An 18,749-nucleotide genomic window follows, 5' to 3' on the forward strand; every position below is an offset into this window, starting at 1 on the left:
GTCTTAAACCTTTATGCCTTAGTTACATCTCACATTATATGTTCTGCTTTTTGTATTTCAGTTATACTCGTGTTATATTTTGTAGGAAGTGTCTTTACGTTGTGTGTTTACTGGCCTCAGGCCACCCCATAGGGGCTGATGTTTTTCTGTTATCTGTCACACTTTCCGTTCCAGATTCTTGTCTAGTTTCTCACGGACGTAATACATTTTCGTTCGCGCTACCGCTTCGCGGTCGCGCTCCGCGTACATCAAACAGCTGTATAAGCTCCGTCCTTTTCAGATGCCATCTCAATATCATTCGATAACCTATTCCAGGACCCTGGAATGCCCCTACCGAGGTATCTGTCGAAAACGTAGCAGAAAATCTCCGGTCTTCATTCTTTTCGGGCCGGATTGCTACGTTTTTGGTCAGATGCCTACACCGGTTTTCCATTTTTGGAGGCCAGATTGCTACGTTTCTGGTCAGATACCTTCATACAACGGGTTTCTTATAAACAATCAACAAAAAGCGCCATTTGATCCTTTGCACAGAGCCAACAAAACAATTGAAGCTATTACAACAGGAACGAAGAGACAAAATTGAAGAAAACAATCACGGGTTATTTTTTCCTTTCCCCTTTGGCTGCCCACGAGATTTTTTATTGGATGTAAGAAGGCGAATGCGTTCTTTTTCAAATGCATTCAAATATGCAGGTATGTTTAGATTAGTAAGCATTTGACAAATCACTTTAGGTAGTGAAAAGCATCCGTCTGCAAATTCCACTATGTTGGACCCGCTTGAAGGCTTGAAAACGTAGACTACACTTGTAGCCTCAAGGTGACCAAAAGTCCATTGACTTTTTGGTGATTTTGGTGGGGCAGTGCTTGCAATTGGATAATCGGGGTTGAAATACAATATCTGAGTGGATATGTATGAAAGTCCGCTGAGAGTTGTGGCTGATTTGACCCATGCATGATTGCCAGAGCCGGACATGTGCTGATATACGGTCAGAATCTTGGCGAGGTACAGCTTCTGTGTATATCCAAATCATCCAGATGATCAGAAGTCTTGAAACAAGAATATACATATGTGCATTTCTAAACAACTCACTGCGTTATTGATCAGAAGGACAAACTTCCCATGTTCCAAAGGATTGTCTGTGCTAACTTGACCGCCACCAAGATCGATATCTGTTGGAAAGTCGTCAACAGTTGAGGTGTTACGGATGACATCAGCTAGTCGAAGCTTTGAGGTGATATTCCAGCGATGCAATCGAGTGGTTGCTGAAGAAACAGCTTCGTGGTTCTTCATCATAACTGCCACCAATTTACTACACATGCTTGGCTTCAATTGTTCTGCTTCAGAGGCCGTGAGATTGATAGCGATGTCCGAAACCGTTCGTTTAGCTCGCTCATTTCCATGGCCTTTGGAGACCTGACTATCATGGGATTCTCGGATGCGAAGCATAGCTGTGGCATTGAGTTTGCATCCACTTTCGATCAAATCAACAAGCGCTTCCTGTGTAGCAGACTCTGATGCTTTTCGTGCAACAGTCGTGGTAGCCGATAACATGTTTGCAGCAGCTGAGAGTTCAACCAGATCAGTAGAGAGAATGAGATGTGAAAGAGATGGCCCGACTCACATTGTGGGTTCAGCAACGATGATATTCTCATTGCAGCATTCCAATACTCATCCGTTTGATGAGTATCGGGGACTGAGTCCAATATTGTATCGGCTTCTTGATGCTCACGAGTCAACTGGGCTACTGCTTCAACCACCGCAGCATCGTTCTCACCTGGAACAAAGCCATATTGGACGTCGTATGTCTTTGTTGGAGCTTGAGAGACGCCAGTGTCTTCCAAATCATCCTCGTCAGCTGAATTGAGATGGCTGGAGTCCGGAAGATCAGACTGTACAGTTTCAGTCGGGGGTGCCATACCAGCGAATTCGGCTAGACTCATAGCTCGTTTATGAGCAATAGTAAGTTCACGTGAAATCTCTTCATTTGATGGAAAGTAAGAGAGATCGGGGGTTTCTGTGACATCAGGCTCGTCTGAGAAGGCATGTTGATAGCCTGATCGACGGATTGGAGTGTTAGATAAGATATTGATACAGAAAGATTCAAGCTAATAGAGCACTTACCAGAGTGTATATGTTCTGACTGGGGCATTTCCATATTCCCGGACATGATACTTCGTATGACAGCAAAGATCTTCGGCATCATTAATCAAGCATCAAGGACTGTAAAGTTGGGGCATATTACCCTCATCCATCCGAAGATATGCTCACAAGCCTCTGTTCCATGCTTCCAAGGCATGAGAGGTGAATTCGGATAACACTCACGATGAGTTATAATGAGTGCTATTAGACTCTCTGCCATCGCACAAAAGATCTTCATACTCTGATGTGATATGAAGTTCTTTGATAAACTCATCAAGGAATCTGGTTCTTCTTGACGATCGGACAAGTATGATTGCCATCTTCTCAAGAAGAAGATAGCTGTCCACGCGGAACGAATTCGTTCTCCATGACCAATTGTCTTGTTTAGCCAGGCATCGCAAAGCTCTCCAAGGATGAAGAGGTAGATAGACAAGCCGGTGCATTTGGGTCGAGCTAGAGCTGCCTTTAAAGTATGATGATTTGTAGTTCGATATGCGCGGCCATCATCCTGTCGATCACTGTTGAGAACGTCTTTTGTGAATAAGGGCGAGTTTTCTGATTCGAGCAAAGTAACAAGGTGTTGAATGTTTACATAGTACTTCCCAAAGCATAGAAGTCGAGCTCCAGACAGTAATTGATTGGCCGCGGTTTTCCGACCATGCTTGGGATCTTGCACACATATGACTGGTAAACCCTGAGGTCCTAGTCTGGGGACCTTGACGTGTACTTTGAGTTTTTCGTTCGTGTATTCAATGAAGTTCTTTGCAAGATTTGAAAAACCGTGTTGAGCTTTGAGCTCTTCTGCAGCTCCATCCGATCCAAGAGATAGTACTTGCAACCCAGCCGTTTGAGACATCGAAATGAAGGTATCATGTTGTGTGATGAGTTCTTCGGCTGTCTCGTTTTTGTAGCTTGCGATTAATGCTACCACAAAGGTTGGAATGTTTGGTAGTGGCACTTGTATTGTATATGCTCGCACCTACAGTTGAACCGAGAGATCAACAAGGTGGTAAATGAAGCAAGTGGATTGAAAACATACCTTTGAACACAACTGTTTCTTTGAGACAATATCGTTGACAAGTTTTTCAAGTTCTTCTTTGTCCTTAAACTCTCGATCTCCACCCTCTGCCCCAACCAAGAATCCATGATGGTGACGGAGGGATTGAACACATACTGTCTGGTTGGTCGCAGCAGCAAGAGGTCCGTTATATCCAAGGTCTTTAAGGTACTTGGCAATCATTTCGAAATTGGATTGTTTAAGACCGTCTGCAAGCTGTGCTCCACTTTTGGCGCGATCGTAGCGCATAGCTCGAGACGTCTTGCCTGCGAGATGCTTGTTGAAAAGATTGAGTGCACTTGGACTCATAGCACCAATTGTCGTCAGGAAATTGTCCAGATATACGTCAATTCGCTTTCCACAAAGGCTTTTCCCATCAGCTTCTCTTTTAGCTCGATCAGCAACAGCCATCATAAGACCTCGAAGAACGTCTCGGTTTTTGAAGAGACCGGCCTTTCCATATGTACCAATAAGACTCCAGAGTTCTGAATCACCCTCCTTTGAGCACTGATTAATTGACTTTGACAATCTTCGTACTTCTTCATGTTGAAGCATGATGGAATGAAACTGGTCGGCAACCATGTATACATCGGGGATGAATTTGACATCATCTTTCTTCGCATAGGGTCGACTGATTGCGGAGAGTAATGATCGCTCGTGCTTCAATCCAAGGCATGATTTGCAGACCACATGTGACGATCCAGTGGCGCTAGGAGAATCGACCTGCCTTTCACATTTTGGCGAATGAATGGAGCCAAGGAATCCGTGTTGTTTTATCACCCATTTTGACTCAGCTTCAAGAGCTCGGTGAAGAGTTTTGCGTTGAGCATTGCTGAGTCCCTTTTCCTTGGAGGTGTTGAACAACTCTTTGCAAACAATTGACCGATGTCGAGAACCATGATAAGGAGTAGGTGAGCCGCGGATGCATTCGATGATCTTGTGCCGGGCGCCTTCACGCTTCCACGTCTCGTCCGTTAATCCTGCACATGGGACTAAGTTCTTGGTGCTTTTGTTCCGACCTCCATCAGTATCCTTGGATATTGGTCGCTTTTTTGACTCAAAGTAATTACTCAAGAGGCCTTTTTTGTTCTTAAGAGTGTTTGTGACTTTTGCACAATTGACTACAGAACCAAGCGCAAGTAGTTAGATACTGTGTAGCTATTGATTTGTGCTGAAGGAAAATAAACTACATACCTGACGCCCAGTGTCTTTCAGCAGCCTGAATTCGTCCCAATTTCAAAGTGATCGGCTTGGCCTTGCAGTGACACTGGTACACCTTGTCTGAATCCTTTTGTGTGACTACACATTGACTACACAAAGCTTCAGCGGTTGAAAGTGGGCAAGCAGCTACTACATCCTTTTGTTGCTTCTTTTGGGCTGGTTTCTTCTTCGGTGTTGGTGGATCAGAATCGGGTTGAGAGGTTGTTTTGTTCTCGAAATTTGTGTTTGGTGTGGCTATAGCCTGCGAGGACGTGGATTGTGGACAGCTCTTAATGATCTCGATATCATCCTTTTCCTCCTCACTGGAGGACTCATCATTGCTGATTGGTAGGTATTCCAAGCTGATGTCACTGTCTACATCAGAATTGGAAGGTTTTTTTTTTTGGTGAGAGTCTTCATTATCGGAACTGCTATCAATGACAATGCAGTCTTTGGAAGGTGCTGTGTAACAGGTAGGACTCATTTGCGATTATGATCAGGAAAGTTGATTAGTGGTGATTTAGGGAAAGATAATAAGCTATGAAATGAAGGAGGGTGAATGGGACGAGTGGACCCAGGCAATATTCAGGGCAGAAGTCCCATCTCCTGTGGCGCTGTCAAGCTATAGAAAGCTTGACAGCGCAGAATCAATATCTGTCTAGATCTGTCAAGACCAGGCCAAGAGAGGCTGGGACTAGCCGGGACTAGACTTATGAAACAGAGGAGAACAGGCTAGAATAGGCGCACTCAAGGCTTTCAAGGGGGTTACCTAAAAATGGCAATCAGCAATCAATTGCTACGTTTTAGGTGAGATACCTAAAACTCATGACCCATGATTGCTACGTTTTTGGTCAGATAGCTTGCCACTAATTTTTCCAAATTTCTACGTTTTTGACAGATACATCGCCAAAATCTTAGCCAAAATTGCTACGTTTTTCGACAGGCCCCTCGGTAGGAGCATTCCAGGGTCCTCCTATTCCTCGCTGTTGTGATCACAATCGATCGACTTTGATTCAACTTTGAGTTGAATCAGGACACCGTACGTCAGATATTGGAGGGTTAAGGTCAGACGTTTCGCCGTTTGGGTCGTTTACGCGGCAGTCCATTATTACAAGCTCAAGGTCTGATTTTACACGTCATGTAAACCATACAGGCCGTTTGCAAGGCCCGGTGCCTCGGTTTTATTCTCACGGGATTGTAAAAAGGCCTGTATTTATTTTTTTACAAGGCCCGGTGCCAACACCCGGCTCGCAGCGCAGACTGCGAGGCGCAGTCTGCGCCTGCGCTGTGGCTCAGCACAGGAGTTTTTGCAAATTTGGTCACTGTGCGATTTTGCAGCGCAGGGTCTGTTCGATTTTTGGCCACTGCGCGTTTTTGCAGCACAGTGGCCTCTTGCAGATGATAAAACTGTGCCCACTGCGCTTGTTCTTACATATTACATATGTATCAGCGAGATAGTTGAGAAAGGGTGAGGATTTTTTGCAATTGGTCCTTTGCTGATATTGTAATTGATTCATGGAAAATAAAAGTGACATTTGGTCATCCTTCCATTCTTACGGGCATCTTGATCGAGAAAGTAAGTCAGTTGAGTAAAAATCAATTAGCAGATTTGTGATTTCAATGGACTCTTGGCTGTGATATCAGTTTTACGTCATAATTCCAAGCTATGACTGATAAACACCTTGCTGCTCAACTTGATCACCACCAACACCCGGCGTGTTTTTACAAACACATTTGCTTCCTTGATTACCCCTTTTTATATACTGTTCTAACCATCATAGCAAGGTGCCATCATCTCTTTCCAAAATGCCCTCTAAATCCAAGAACCCAAAAGCTGTTGTACCTTCTAAGCAAAAAGCCTCTTCAAATTCTACGGTTTCAAAGCCTTCAAGTTCAAATCATAGAGCTACTACTGCTTCTCAAAATCCCGATGGAGTGACTACAACAATTGTTCTAGATGTAGACTCTGATGACGGTAATTATGTAACAGAACGGGAAATTGAAGATGAAGAAGAAGCCGGGAATTCTTTTCGAAGCACTCCGTCAAAAACAGATGGCAAAAGAACTCGTCAATCACCAACAGCCTCGAAGTCTACAGCCATTCAAAAACACAAGTCTAAGAAAGTCCGAAAGAAACAAGTATGTAACTTTTCTATTAGTACTCCGTCCTTATGTAGAGGCCGCTGACCAACAACCAACCAATCAGAATTACAAGATGCCTGACAACGTAGATGCCAATCAAGACTCTGATATTGATATTCAAACTTCAAAGTCTGATGAAAACTGTAAGTTTGATCCGATCAAAAATTATTATGGCAAGGAACTTGTGCTTGGACCGAGGCAGGTAAGCCAAGTTTTTCGTTATCATCAAAAATATTGCTTGTTTACTTTGTTTTCTGACTTAATCATTGGTTTCTTCAGAAAGAAGGTGAAGAACCCAGGTGCCGTGAATGTTTGTGGTGTGGTGACATATTCACCGATGGCGACAGGAGTCGTTGGAACCTTACTGAGCATTGAGATGGTGGAAGTAGCCGCCAGCCCTGTAAAAAAAGACAGCGGGCCATCGAAGCAGGTGAAAAGCTCCCTCTTACCTGGCAGGAGAAGAAAGCAGAGTTAGCACGAGCAGAAGCGCAGAAAGAAGTAGGAAAGAACCACACTCTGGATGCCTTTCTCGAGTTGCCTAAGTTTTTGGTCCAGTTACTCAACACAATCTTGGTTCTATGGCTCTTACGTAACTGTATTCCATGGCTACGCATGGAGGACACTTACCTTCAGGCTGCGTTTGTGCTTTGCAATCCAGCAGCAAAGCTATGGTCACCTACATGGGCAGCAAAGCAGGCAATGGCCTACTTCGAGCAATTTCACAATAAGTTAATCACCACTCTTCAAGTGAGTTTCTTTGCATTTCTATAAGTTTCTCTCAAATTGAAAATGATATACACGTTTGGGATAGGATCTATCTTCAAAAATCTGTGTCATCCATGATGTGTGGACAACGAAGGGGGGTAAGCGAGCGTTCATTGGGGTTTCTGTGTCATATATCGACAAAGACTTCAAATTTCATGTGCTCCATTTGACACTGAAGCTCATTGCATGGAATCACTACGGTGTCCTACTGGCTCAACCAGTTGGACAATTCCTGATACGACATGGGCTGCATAAAAAAATAAGTCTTCTAATTACATTATATCTGATCTTCACATTGTCTGTATCAACTCTTAAGCTTATCAATTACTCAATCTAGCACATGGTTGCACAAACAACTGATTCAGGATCAAGCAATCCAGTCTTGGCCCAAGAACTCGAAAAGATGTTCATGAATGCTGAAGATCCACATTATTGGAACTCGAGTCGCAATCAGATTAGATGTTACTGTCATAAACTGGCTCTAACAGTCAAAGCTGGCCTGGACACTATTGGCTTTGGAGTTGGTCAAACAAAACCCTTGGCACCCACTGGCAAAAGACTCCGACTTCTCTTACCGGACAGCTCCTTGCCACCACCCAAAATTGTTCTCCAAGATGGCACGGTTGTTGAAGATGATGAAGATCTGAATGAAGACAAAGAACCAGCAGATCTCAGTGATCTCAGTGAAGGTCCGACTCCTACTGATCACATTGATTATGACTCCCAAGGCGAAGACAATGACAACAGTCCAGACTACAAAGACCAAACTCCAGATGCCGACCTAGTACCCCGAGCTCTGAAAAAGGTCAGACCGTTTTGTAGTCCTCTTCATAATCCACGACAACATCAGATAAGCTTATTGGTATCGATTTGAAACAAAACCACTTGAACTTCCTATGACAGGTTCGAAGGATCAATAAGTTGATCGCCTCAAGTGCTCCTCGAATAAGCCACTTCCAGGCAACAGCTCAACAGCTATCTTATAAAGGCCCCGGATTGATTGGAGCTCACGGTCAAAGATGGAACATCTGGTATGATGCTCAAAACCGCTGCTGCCAAGCAAAACAGGTAAGCAACGACTTAATTGTAACACAGTCACGAACCATCAGCGTAATAAATGACGTACATTATGTATTTTTTATCCAGGTAATCAATTTTATGATCAATTCTGATCAAGAAGGCTATTATGAAGGTATAACCATCACTCCTGACAAATGGAAAGGCGTGGAGGCGCTGAATAAGGTCCTTGAGGTACACTATGAATTTGTTCTTTTGGTTTCAATTTGCATACATACCAACCTTTGTCATTTGTTCGAATTCAATATAGGTTTTTCTACTCTCCACCAAGAAGATGGAAGGTGACGGACCAACGGCAGGTTCGGTTTTATTTCAATACTCAACGTTGATTGGTCTCTTAACAACCATGAAAAACAAGACACCTCACTCAGCAATCTCAACAATGATTACCACAATGATTGGCCAGCTTCGACTGTACCAAACCGAGTCGTTACACTGCGACCCTGTCATCTTAGCCACCATTCTAAACCCACGTTTTCGTCTCAGCTTCTTCACTCAGAAGTATCCAACCTACGCCACCAATGCTGAACATCTGTTTTGCCAGGCTCTTTCTTCCCTTGAAGGAGTCGATCGCGATGAGAAAGATGAGGGTACTCAGGATGGTAATGCTGCTTCACCCAAATCATGTGATCCATTTGAAGAAAATGGGGCCTTTGAGGCCAGTTCAACTTTACAACTCAGCGGCGATGACGAGATCGACCAGTATCTTTCGGGAAAATTTCCGTGTAACGGTGATATCTTGGAATGGTGGCGAGTAAGTCTTTGCTTTACTCATGATTACTCAAAGAATGCAATATGCTTACTCATCGATTCTTTCAGTTCAATCAAAAGTCTTTCCCAAAACTTGCTCAGCTAGCACGAGACTATCTATGCTGTATGGGAACCTCGTGTACTGTAGAGAGGACTTTTTCCACAGCTGCTCACATATGTACAAACAGCAGGGGCGGCCTCGTTTCAAGAACAATAGAACGAGCGGTACACCACGGGGCTGATGGCACGTGACGCTCACGTGAGACATTCAAACACATGCTGTCTACATCGTCATACCCGATGTGAGTTACACCTGCCAGCCAGCATGGGCTACACCCAGTCTGGTCACGTTGCTACAATGTGATGACTCACCCGACAAGCAGGTGAGTCATCTCACCTTGTTAAGGGTGTGAGGCAGGCTGCGTGACAACCAGGGGGGAAGATTGCACACCTGTACTGTACGGAAGTTGTATTGAGCTTGTGAGCATTGGCTCATCCCAGTGCTTTCCCAGCCTCGTGATGGCTGAATAAACACACCAGTTGAATCAGGCGGGGATGTTTCCAACCTTTGCTTGCTGAGTGCACACTATAACAATGATCTGATCTTTGCATTGACAAGGACTACATGTGGTAATTATAGAAACACAAATAACATGGAGAACAGTTAGAAAACAACAAAACTAAGACTAGAACTAAAACTAAAAATAGTCTGTGAGTGAAATTTGATGATTGATTGTAGTGCTTGATAATATGATTTGATGAACTGTTTCTATTGAAGAGGATCATTGAGCAATCAGCCAATGAGTTGATCAGTGAGAGATAAAAAAATGACACAAAGAAAGACCTACAATCTACGAGATCGATCCGGGTGTACGGGGCGATAAGAACCATGAGAACAAAAAGGAAGGGCAACATTGATATCTGGTCGAGAGGAGTCATGATAAATATATGAACAAATTAACAGAAAAGTACCAAAAGGTTAGTCTTCAACTTCATTGAGATATCAGAAGATTGTTCAAGCAGGGGGAGAAGAGGACTTACAAATGAAACAAACAGTCAAAGGGTTTGATGTTAACACTTCAAACAGGAGCAAACCATGACATCAAGCTTCACAGTAAATTGAATGAGATAAATATGAAAGAATGAAAGACTGACAAATGAAATAATCGATCAAAGGACTCCAATATGAATGGAACAGAACTAGAGTCAGCAAATATGAATCTGAAAAAATGAAATTTAAAAGAGTGTTTAGATAGAAAAGAAAGACTTGAATCCAGCCAACTGGTACCTATCAGAATGATGATTTATGCAAAGAAGTCGAATGAATGAGCGCCTCCAAGACAAAGGTGATCGATGTGATGTGATGACCCATGAGTGACGAAGGACTCGAGCGTAGACTGGGGCAGTGGACAAGGTGTAACTGTGGAGTCTGTGACATGTGTCTGTGACGTCATACTTGACAGCATGTGTACCCGGTTCTGAAAATGACACCGGGCTGTGACATTTACACAGCCTGCTTTTGGAAAAGCGGCCTTCGAATTTCAGGATCACTTTGGCCAACAGCTCTTCTTGATTGTTCTTAACCATTAAGCTAGCCCCATTGGGTAAGTCTTTTCTTCTTCTTTGTCATCCAACACTCTCAACTTGATACTAATAGCCTTGTATCTCAATTGTCTTTTGATTGTCTTCTAGGGTTTCAAAGCTATCATCGCCAGTTTGTATCAAAGTAGTTGCTCTCAGCTTTCACTTCCATTCATCTATTGGGTATACATGTTGATGTTCCAGGTTGTAAGTTTTTTGTTGACTTTTATCTTATACATACCTCTTATGTCTGTGTGTGATGCAAGCAACCCGTGTTTTTTGTGTTTTGTTCTTTTTTGATAGTGTCAATAAGGCTGACATATCTTTTGATAACAAAAATGTTCTCACTGTATAGCGTAATTAGGATACTTTTGTACAATATTGATGTAATTAGCATTTACGGATTCTGTTTTCAATAGGAATCTAAAATGTTCATAATCAGTTACAGTATGAACACAAAATAACCAATTGTGGAGATGCATCAGAAAAAAGAAAAGAAAAGGATCCCAGAATTGATCAATGGGCTTTTTCTTGTTTTGTGTACTTGTCTCGATTCACTTTGTGTTTTACACACATTAAAAAAATACCCATCTGCTCAGCACCCGACGCACATTTGGATGCTAGTTGTCCAAGCTGAGTGTGTGGATGGGAGGTTGTACTGACACATGCCGGCTCACGTGCCGCCCAGGTGCTTAGGACCCAAATCAGCTTGCATGACTGGCATCCAAGTTCATTCGTGTGCTGAGCACCTGGCTTTCAGGCCACGCTCACATGCATCAGCTCACCCGCTGCTCACGGCGAGCTCATATGTAGAACGGGTGGCAAGCTGGGGTGAGGGCCTCGTAGCCGCGGTCACACTGCTGCCACCTGTTCTACACAACCACTCGGCGTGGTCATACCCAACTTACGTTTCACGTGGTCCCAGTTCAAAGTCGCCCCGTGGTGTAGGTGTGTGTCAGTGGCTCAAACAGGGCTTCTTTCCCGGTGGCGAAATTGGAAAGGCTGTTGTGTCCGTTGAAAAGCTTGCAAAGAATTTGACTCAGAAAAAGAAAGCCGAGCATTTGAGCAAGTGACTCTTTGCCTCGGTCTTCTTCAGACTAAATTATTCCAGAACTCAACCTTGTTTGCTTTCTACCAAGTTTCCTTCTATCGATCCTGCTCCTCTCTTTCTTTTATAAAATTCAATTGTTTTGTTCTCTTTGTCTGTTTTCTTTGTATGCCACTGTTGTTCTTGATTTACACACCGTTTTCTTTCCTTATACATAAGCGAGTACCTTTCACTTTTTATGCTATCCTTTACAAAGAAAAAAATTGTGTCGTGCCTCCTCGAAACGCAGTTTTTTTGCCCACGGCGCTGCACTGCACTGCGATATAGGACAGCGCAGGGGCATATCAGATTGTGGATAACTGCGCCCCAGCGCTGCACAGTGGGTTTGTTGATTTTCGAATTTTTGGGCGCAGCGCAGTTTAGCGCATTCTGCGCTGAACTGCGCTGAGGCTGGGTGTTGCCGGTGCTGATGCTCTAAGGGAGCAGTACTTCATTCCACCATCTACTCCGATTTCCATATGTAGGACTATCTAGGCAAATGCCGTCTGAGGCAGGAATGTATCAAATCCCTTCAACAACTTGAACTCAATATCTAATAATGAGCTTTTTCGCACCTATTACCAGAGTAACTGACGTTACACTCAAGCACGATTGGGCTCAAACATCGAAAGTGGCAATCTTTTCCTCAACGCTTGTATCATGGAGCCTACCACTGTTGCTAAAAGCCATATGGTCATGGGGATGTCTTCTCAGTGATGTACTCAATGAAAGGGTTAACTTTAAAACACATGGTCATAATATTTAATCAGCGGTGCGAAGCACAAGAATAAGTCAAGATGCAATAGAAAACAATTTTATGAAGAAAAGCAGATAAAACAGATAAAACAGATAAAGAAATTCAATAAGATTTGTTTACTATGTTGTGTGTGATGGTGATCAAGCAAACAGACTTATGATCATCCCAACTACAAAAGGGGTACTCAAGGCCGACAAGCTGAATCCTAAAGTGGCTGCAGCCGAGTTTGCACCTGCTGCGGCAGGGTTGTCAGATGAGGTGGTTGTATTAGGAGTGGTCGAGGTAGTATTCGCGGGTGCGATGAAGGGAGATGAACCTTTGGTGGAATTGGTGGAACTGGTAGAATTGGTGGCTGTAGTGGTGTTCTTTGTAGGTGTCGTATTCATTGATGCAGATGTATTGCTGGTAGGTGGAGTGGAAACACCAGTGGTAGTTGGCGGATTGGCAGAACTTAACGATGCAAAAGATATCTCTATTAGTAGTCAGCTTGCAGAAACTACAGGCAATGAGCACATACGTGGTGTTTGGGGTAGCTGGAGGCTGCGGAGTGGTGGGAGCAGGAGCAGGAGCAGGAGTGGAGCCGCCACCCGATAAACAGTCGGTGTTGCCGGGCTTAAAGAGGAAAGCAGCAAGTTTTTAATCAGCACAGACGTTGAGTCAAAACGAGCAAAGTTAGATTTACCTGCACTGTGACTTGCTGAGAATAGTTCAATTGTCCATTGGAATCCCTGATCCGAAGTGTTATCGACGTCCCAACAGGCTGATTAACAACCCAACGGTATGGAGATTCGGACAACACAGGGAAATCCATAAGTGAAGCAGCTGAGGGTTGGCCACCGGGAATCACCTAAGAAAGAGGAGCTGCCTTAGTCTCACGCAGAGCGATGCTTCATCATTGAATCGAAGCAAACCCACCGAGATGTAGTACGGCGGAAGGCCTTGGCCAAAACTGATGGACGAAGGGAGACATTGAGCAACACCCTGTGTAAAAGCGATTAGGTCAGAATTCAAAATGACAACTAAACTGAGAGTGGAGATAACTTCGTGATCAAACTTACTAGTGGGGTGTTAATAACAGGCGGGTCAGCAGCAACAGAGCCGAAGACGATGAAGAGAGCCCCTAAGATGGAATGGATCATAAGGCGAGCCATTGAGATCTAGTATGATGGCTGATAGTGTTGATGAAAACGACGAGGGGTGAATGTGGTTGAAGGTGAATTTATGACCGCGCAAGAAATCGAGCTAAGATAGCGATTAAAGGGGATGAAGTTCAGAGCAGAATATATGTGTAGAGATGGGTATTGTATTAAGAGATGACGAATCACGATGATGACGAGGGTGGGGATTTAAAAGAGGTCAAGCTGTTGATTGGAGCGGAAGGAGAGAAAGCAAGTCAGCGAAGAAAGGGGTTTAAATAGGTTTAAATACAATTCTTTCAATGCGCAATTCCCTCAGATGTCAAATGTCAGATTGTAAACTGATGATGGAACTGATCGAACAAATTGGGAAATTCAGTCAAACGAATTTGAATCTACGCGTAGTTTCTACTTACCTAATACAGTTGAATTCTATCTTTTGATGGATGTTTCATCTACTGTATCTAGATCAACTTCAAATTTATAGCAGTTGCACCACCAATGAAGTTGACCGATTCCAAGGTTGACCGCTTTGAGGAGCAAACCACCCATGATAGATAAATGCTAACCAGGCGTGCATTGAATCTAACGACTAATGTCAATCCTTTCTTCACTCCGCAACCTTGACCGATCATCGTAGCTGAAGCCAGCAGAGATTCGGGATGAAGTTCCAATTGCGACTGCAATTTGAGGTGCTTTCTCTTATCCAGCGCTCAGTAAACTCTAACCTCGCTGATTGAGTCATTCATATCTCCCAACTCGAAACGAGCCTCGCTGTCGCAGGTAGTGAATCTTGGAAGATCCTCGTTAACCTTTTTCTTTATCACCACATATCACGAGAGCAGTGGAGCCTACCGCGGTATCCGCGAAATCGCGGAAAATACAGTGTGTACATAGATACAGGGCCACTCTGAAACCCCAGGGTAAGGGAGCCGAGTAAGCACATTTGTTTCAAGCCGAAAGCAGATATAGCCAGAAATAAGAACGGCACCCGGCCTGAAGGTAGCCCTGAGGACTACCAAGCGGGCTTTGGGCTGCCCGATCTTGTCTGGCCTACTGTTCAAAAAAAATTGCTGCAGCGCGTGCGCTGCTCAAATTTGTACCATGAAGTTCAAAATTTTCAAATAAGATGGACATATCTGGCGCATGAATCAGCATATATTTTGATATTCAAGCTTGTTCCAATGGGCTCTACACACAAGCAACACACCAATACCAGCCCCAACTCCAACAAACACTCCCAAACCAAAGAGGCACACCTCTCGTGTTCAAAAGAAAGTACACAAATTTGAACACTTTCATCTGAAGAAGATTCTGATCACTCTAATCTTTGTATGAAAGTCACTACCACATCAACCAGCTCCAACCAATTGAAGAGTACTAGTTGAATCAACTCCAACCTTGGGCACAAAACCTTGTGGGTGTGGAGATATTTCAAGACTAAAATTGTTGTCAATCCAATCACCAACAAAGAAGAGAAGAGGACAATTTGCACCTTTGAAGTCAAGCCTGAAAAGCACTGCCAAAGCCATTATCAATCAGAGGCAACTCAGAGCACAATATCAATGAGTCAAATTTTGCAAAGCACAGCCTTGATGAAAAGTTGCATATTGAAGATGGAGCAGTGGATACAAAGAAGTACCTCAAGACAGGCAAAATTGTTAAGGTAAGTACCACAAACCTTACTAAATAGTTTTGTTTCACCTCTGACACACTTCCCTTGTGCTTCATGATAGAGTGAAAAGCTTTTGAGCTTGAGCTTCTGTTCTTGTTCAGTATCCGTACAAGGCATGTGGGAGGTTGAGCTTGTCCATGGAAGTACTGGGTCAGTAAAGAACTTGGGCTTTGGACTGACTGTGTTGCACATGACCAAGAAAGTGCTACCTGATCAAATGAACAGATCACCAGGGAGGCAAACACCATCAGGTGATCAGATATGTCAGCAAAGCTACACAGTCGGGCCCTGGAACTGTGAGACTCTCTTATCGAGAGAACTCAAAAGGAATTATATCCCTTTCCCCTTCACTCAATTGCTTCCAGACTCATGTATCTCTCCTGAAGATACAAAGCCCAACTTCTCCCCCCTTCCGCTCTCTCTAGCTCATATCACTCACAATTTTTCTTACAGCTCATTGTCAATCAAGAACTTCCATTATCTCTTGTTGAATCCAAGCAATTACAGGCTGCTTTTGAACTAGCAAATCCAACCACCCTATTCTTTGGTCATGCTATTTGACCAACACTCTCAATTCTCAATTCATTGAAGGTTAAATTTTACTGACTCATCTTCTGGAGGATTTTCCTCAAATGCGTTTTACCTATGATGGCTGGAGTCAGCACACTAGATCAATTCTTGGAGTCACAGCTTCTTGAAATATTCAATCAATGTAGAGAAAGTGAATTAGAAGATACATTAAGATACAAGAAAAATGAGAAGCACCCAAGTAGAAAAGAAATATGAAAATCATCATCAAGCAAAAGGAGACTTACATTATCAAATGATTGCCCCAATGTGGTTCAACTAACGGACTACTTATAGTAGGCATATTCAAATTTGCCCAACTTCTCTTTTCCCCATCTTTGGGAAGAGAGCTAAGTACCTCTTTACTTTGTCATCAATCTATCTATTTGATCTGTCAACCTTACAAGGATTATTGCGAAGCAATAATCCCAAGTACATTGCCAAGAATCCAAAACTACATCAAAATGTATAAATATATAAAAATATACATTTTTAGAAAATACACCTCTACACTCAGTTTCAAGAGTGCCATTCAAAAGATACCAAACTGGTTACAAATAGATCCAAAATACGAGATGATACATTTTAGCATCATTATGTTAATATTTCATTCCTTTATAACGACAGAAACCAAGAGCAGAACAAGGGACAGCTAGACCCCAAAAAAACCCTGACTAAACCAAAGCATATTGACAAGGCACAATACAATGGCTAGTTCAGGGTACAACTAAAATTAACGCCTTCTCGTTAGTTACTAAATAGAGAAATTGAACATATAAAAGATCTACCAACTCACGTTGAACAAACAAGGATTATCTTTTACATTTAACTTTCCCTATCAGGAAAAATAAAACCTTCTTATCCTTCTAGTTTGATCAAAACCCGAGTAGTTTAAAACCTCAGAATATCTTACTGTAGACTTCTTACAAACAACTTCTTGATCTTGATCAACACTTCTAGATTCACTTATTCTTTTCTCTTTACAAGTCTTGTTACAGATCATTTGGGTAGTTCCAATTGACTGACGTTCTCAATTCTTCAACTCCTTTTTTGATAAAAAGTGTTATCAAACCTCTGCTGAAGCAAGCCTGAAATATACCTAAGACTTTACACAAGGCACAATGTGTGGAGCAAGTCCATGAAGGCGTGCCCTGTGAAGACAGAGGATGATAAATAGAAGAAGGTAATAAGAATGACCTGTTAGATTATCGCCCAAAGAAGACATGTCAGATCTCTTTCAAGTGACCTCGGTCTTTCAAAAAATGTCAAGAGAGGAGTTACATCACGGTAGACTCTACGAGGGCGGTAAGACTCTTAGATGATGAGATATAGAACTCATCATTGAGTGAAATATATTCCCTTCCCTGCTCCGACTATTTCTCTTTACACCTTTCACTTCACTAATTCACTATAAGCACAACTGAAGTTATCTGTATCTTAGTTCAGGAAAGATCCCCAAGTTATTGAATAAAATAACTACCAGCTTATAAGATTGAATAATAACAATCTTTTTGTCCAACCCACCCGCCCTACAGAACAGGAGATCACAGATCTCCCGTTGGGAGACTCTGGCTCTCCCTGCTCTCGTCTTTATAAGAAAACCAGTTCCTCTACGTTAGATAGAAGGCAGGAAACCCCTTCCTTCTAACAAGGAGAACTGCGTCATCTTAGAAACTAGCCCTCTTAAATCACCAAAAGATTCAAGAGGGCTTCTAGCCCACATTAAGACCCTTTCTCGCCCAGTGACTAATCTGGGAGAGGTAGGGTCATCTCCCAGGAGATTGACGAGACACAAGATAATGGATACTTCCTGAAGTAGTCAATTTCAGAAGATTTGTCCTGTGAGTGCACATAACATCTAACTGGCAGCAGTAACCATTCTGCACCTTATACAGTAGTACTAACAATCTCTAGTTTACCTTTACAGCTCTGCTCACCAAGAATCTAAAGCTACATCTAGATTTATAGAACCATCATCTATATTTTGTGGATAGAGCTTTTGTGAGCATTAAGAATTCAACCCTAGCTTCTAAATCATCACTCATTTGAAGACTAAGGCTGACAGGATCCTATATTAATGTGACTTGGTTTCCTTTGTAATACTTGTGTCTGTTGTTTTGATTAAAGAGCTCTTTATTTCTTTTTCTCAACCAGAGATCAGTTATTGATCAGCAATAACTCACAAATACTCAAACATACACTTATATCTTTGAGTTTATATTCAGATATTGTCAGCCTGAGTCTCCAAACTGATGGCGCTCTGGAGAATTTTTTAATTGCCTTGTTAGATAAGTGTCCTAGGTGGCTTTGCTACAATATTTTAGTTTCTATCAAGACAAATTCAAGCCTTTCTTGAAAAGATGTTAGTATTTGAATAAAACTTCAAGATATTTAAAAATAACTTGTAGCACTCACAATTATGTCTGAACTAGCACGATTGGGCGGCGGGCGCCGCACCGGCATTTTTTTTCAGTGTGCCTGTACATATTTCAAGTATTGGGTGCGCTACCAGGCACACCTGGAATTTGGCACTGCTTTTTTGTGCTTGTTTTTCACACTCTAAACGACTCTATGGTGTAAATTGTACAAATGAAATTCTATTGTGCCCTAAGCAATCACATAACCCCTAACTCCTAACCCAATACACCCTATCAGTTCCTGACCAAAGAATAGGTATGGTGCTTGTGTGATTCCAGCTAAAACTCATAGTCGAAAGGTTTTAACTTGAATTGGGGAGTAGATCCCTAGTTGCAATGTAGAGGAAGACTATACAGGATAGTATCTAGGTGTACATGCAGCTGACTCAAAGGTTAAT

At 42.7% G+C, this 18,749-nt stretch overlaps 2 protein-coding genes across 2 annotated transcripts; both read right to left on the bottom strand.

Annotated features, from left to right (window-relative positions):
• Positions 1 to 592: 592 nt before the first annotated feature.
• Positions 593 to 4,881, bottom strand: MELLADRAFT_95015 (uncharacterized protein; the record flags this gene model as incomplete). Its single annotated transcript, XM_007417711.1, has 9 exons — positions 593 to 1,009; positions 1,091 to 1,563; positions 1,623 to 2,054; positions 2,123 to 2,172; positions 2,324 to 2,599; positions 2,740 to 3,119; positions 3,180 to 3,263; positions 3,315 to 4,318; positions 4,392 to 4,881. 9 exons carry the CDS (start codon positions 4,879 to 4,881, stop codon positions 593 to 595), a joined length of 3,606 nt encoding a protein of 1,201 aa, XP_007417773.1.
• Positions 4,882 to 12,519: 7,638 nt separating this feature from the next.
• Positions 12,520 to 13,882, bottom strand: MELLADRAFT_118406 (uncharacterized protein; the record flags this gene model as incomplete). The annotated part of the gene is made up of 5 exons (XM_007417733.1): positions 12,520 to 13,006; positions 13,074 to 13,168; positions 13,239 to 13,403; positions 13,472 to 13,537; positions 13,615 to 13,882. 5 exons carry the CDS (start codon positions 13,705 to 13,707, stop codon positions 12,697 to 12,699), a joined length of 729 nt encoding a protein of 242 aa, XP_007417795.1.
• Between the last annotated feature and the right edge of the window lie 4,867 nt (positions 13,883 to 18,749).

This window comes from Melampsora larici-populina, assembly GCF_000204055.1.
Source record: "Melampsora larici-populina 98AG31 unplaced genomic scaffold MELLAscaffold_77, whole genome shotgun sequence".
Taxonomy (NCBI): Eukaryota; Fungi; Basidiomycota; class Pucciniomycetes; order Pucciniales; family Melampsoraceae; genus Melampsora; species Melampsora laricis-populina.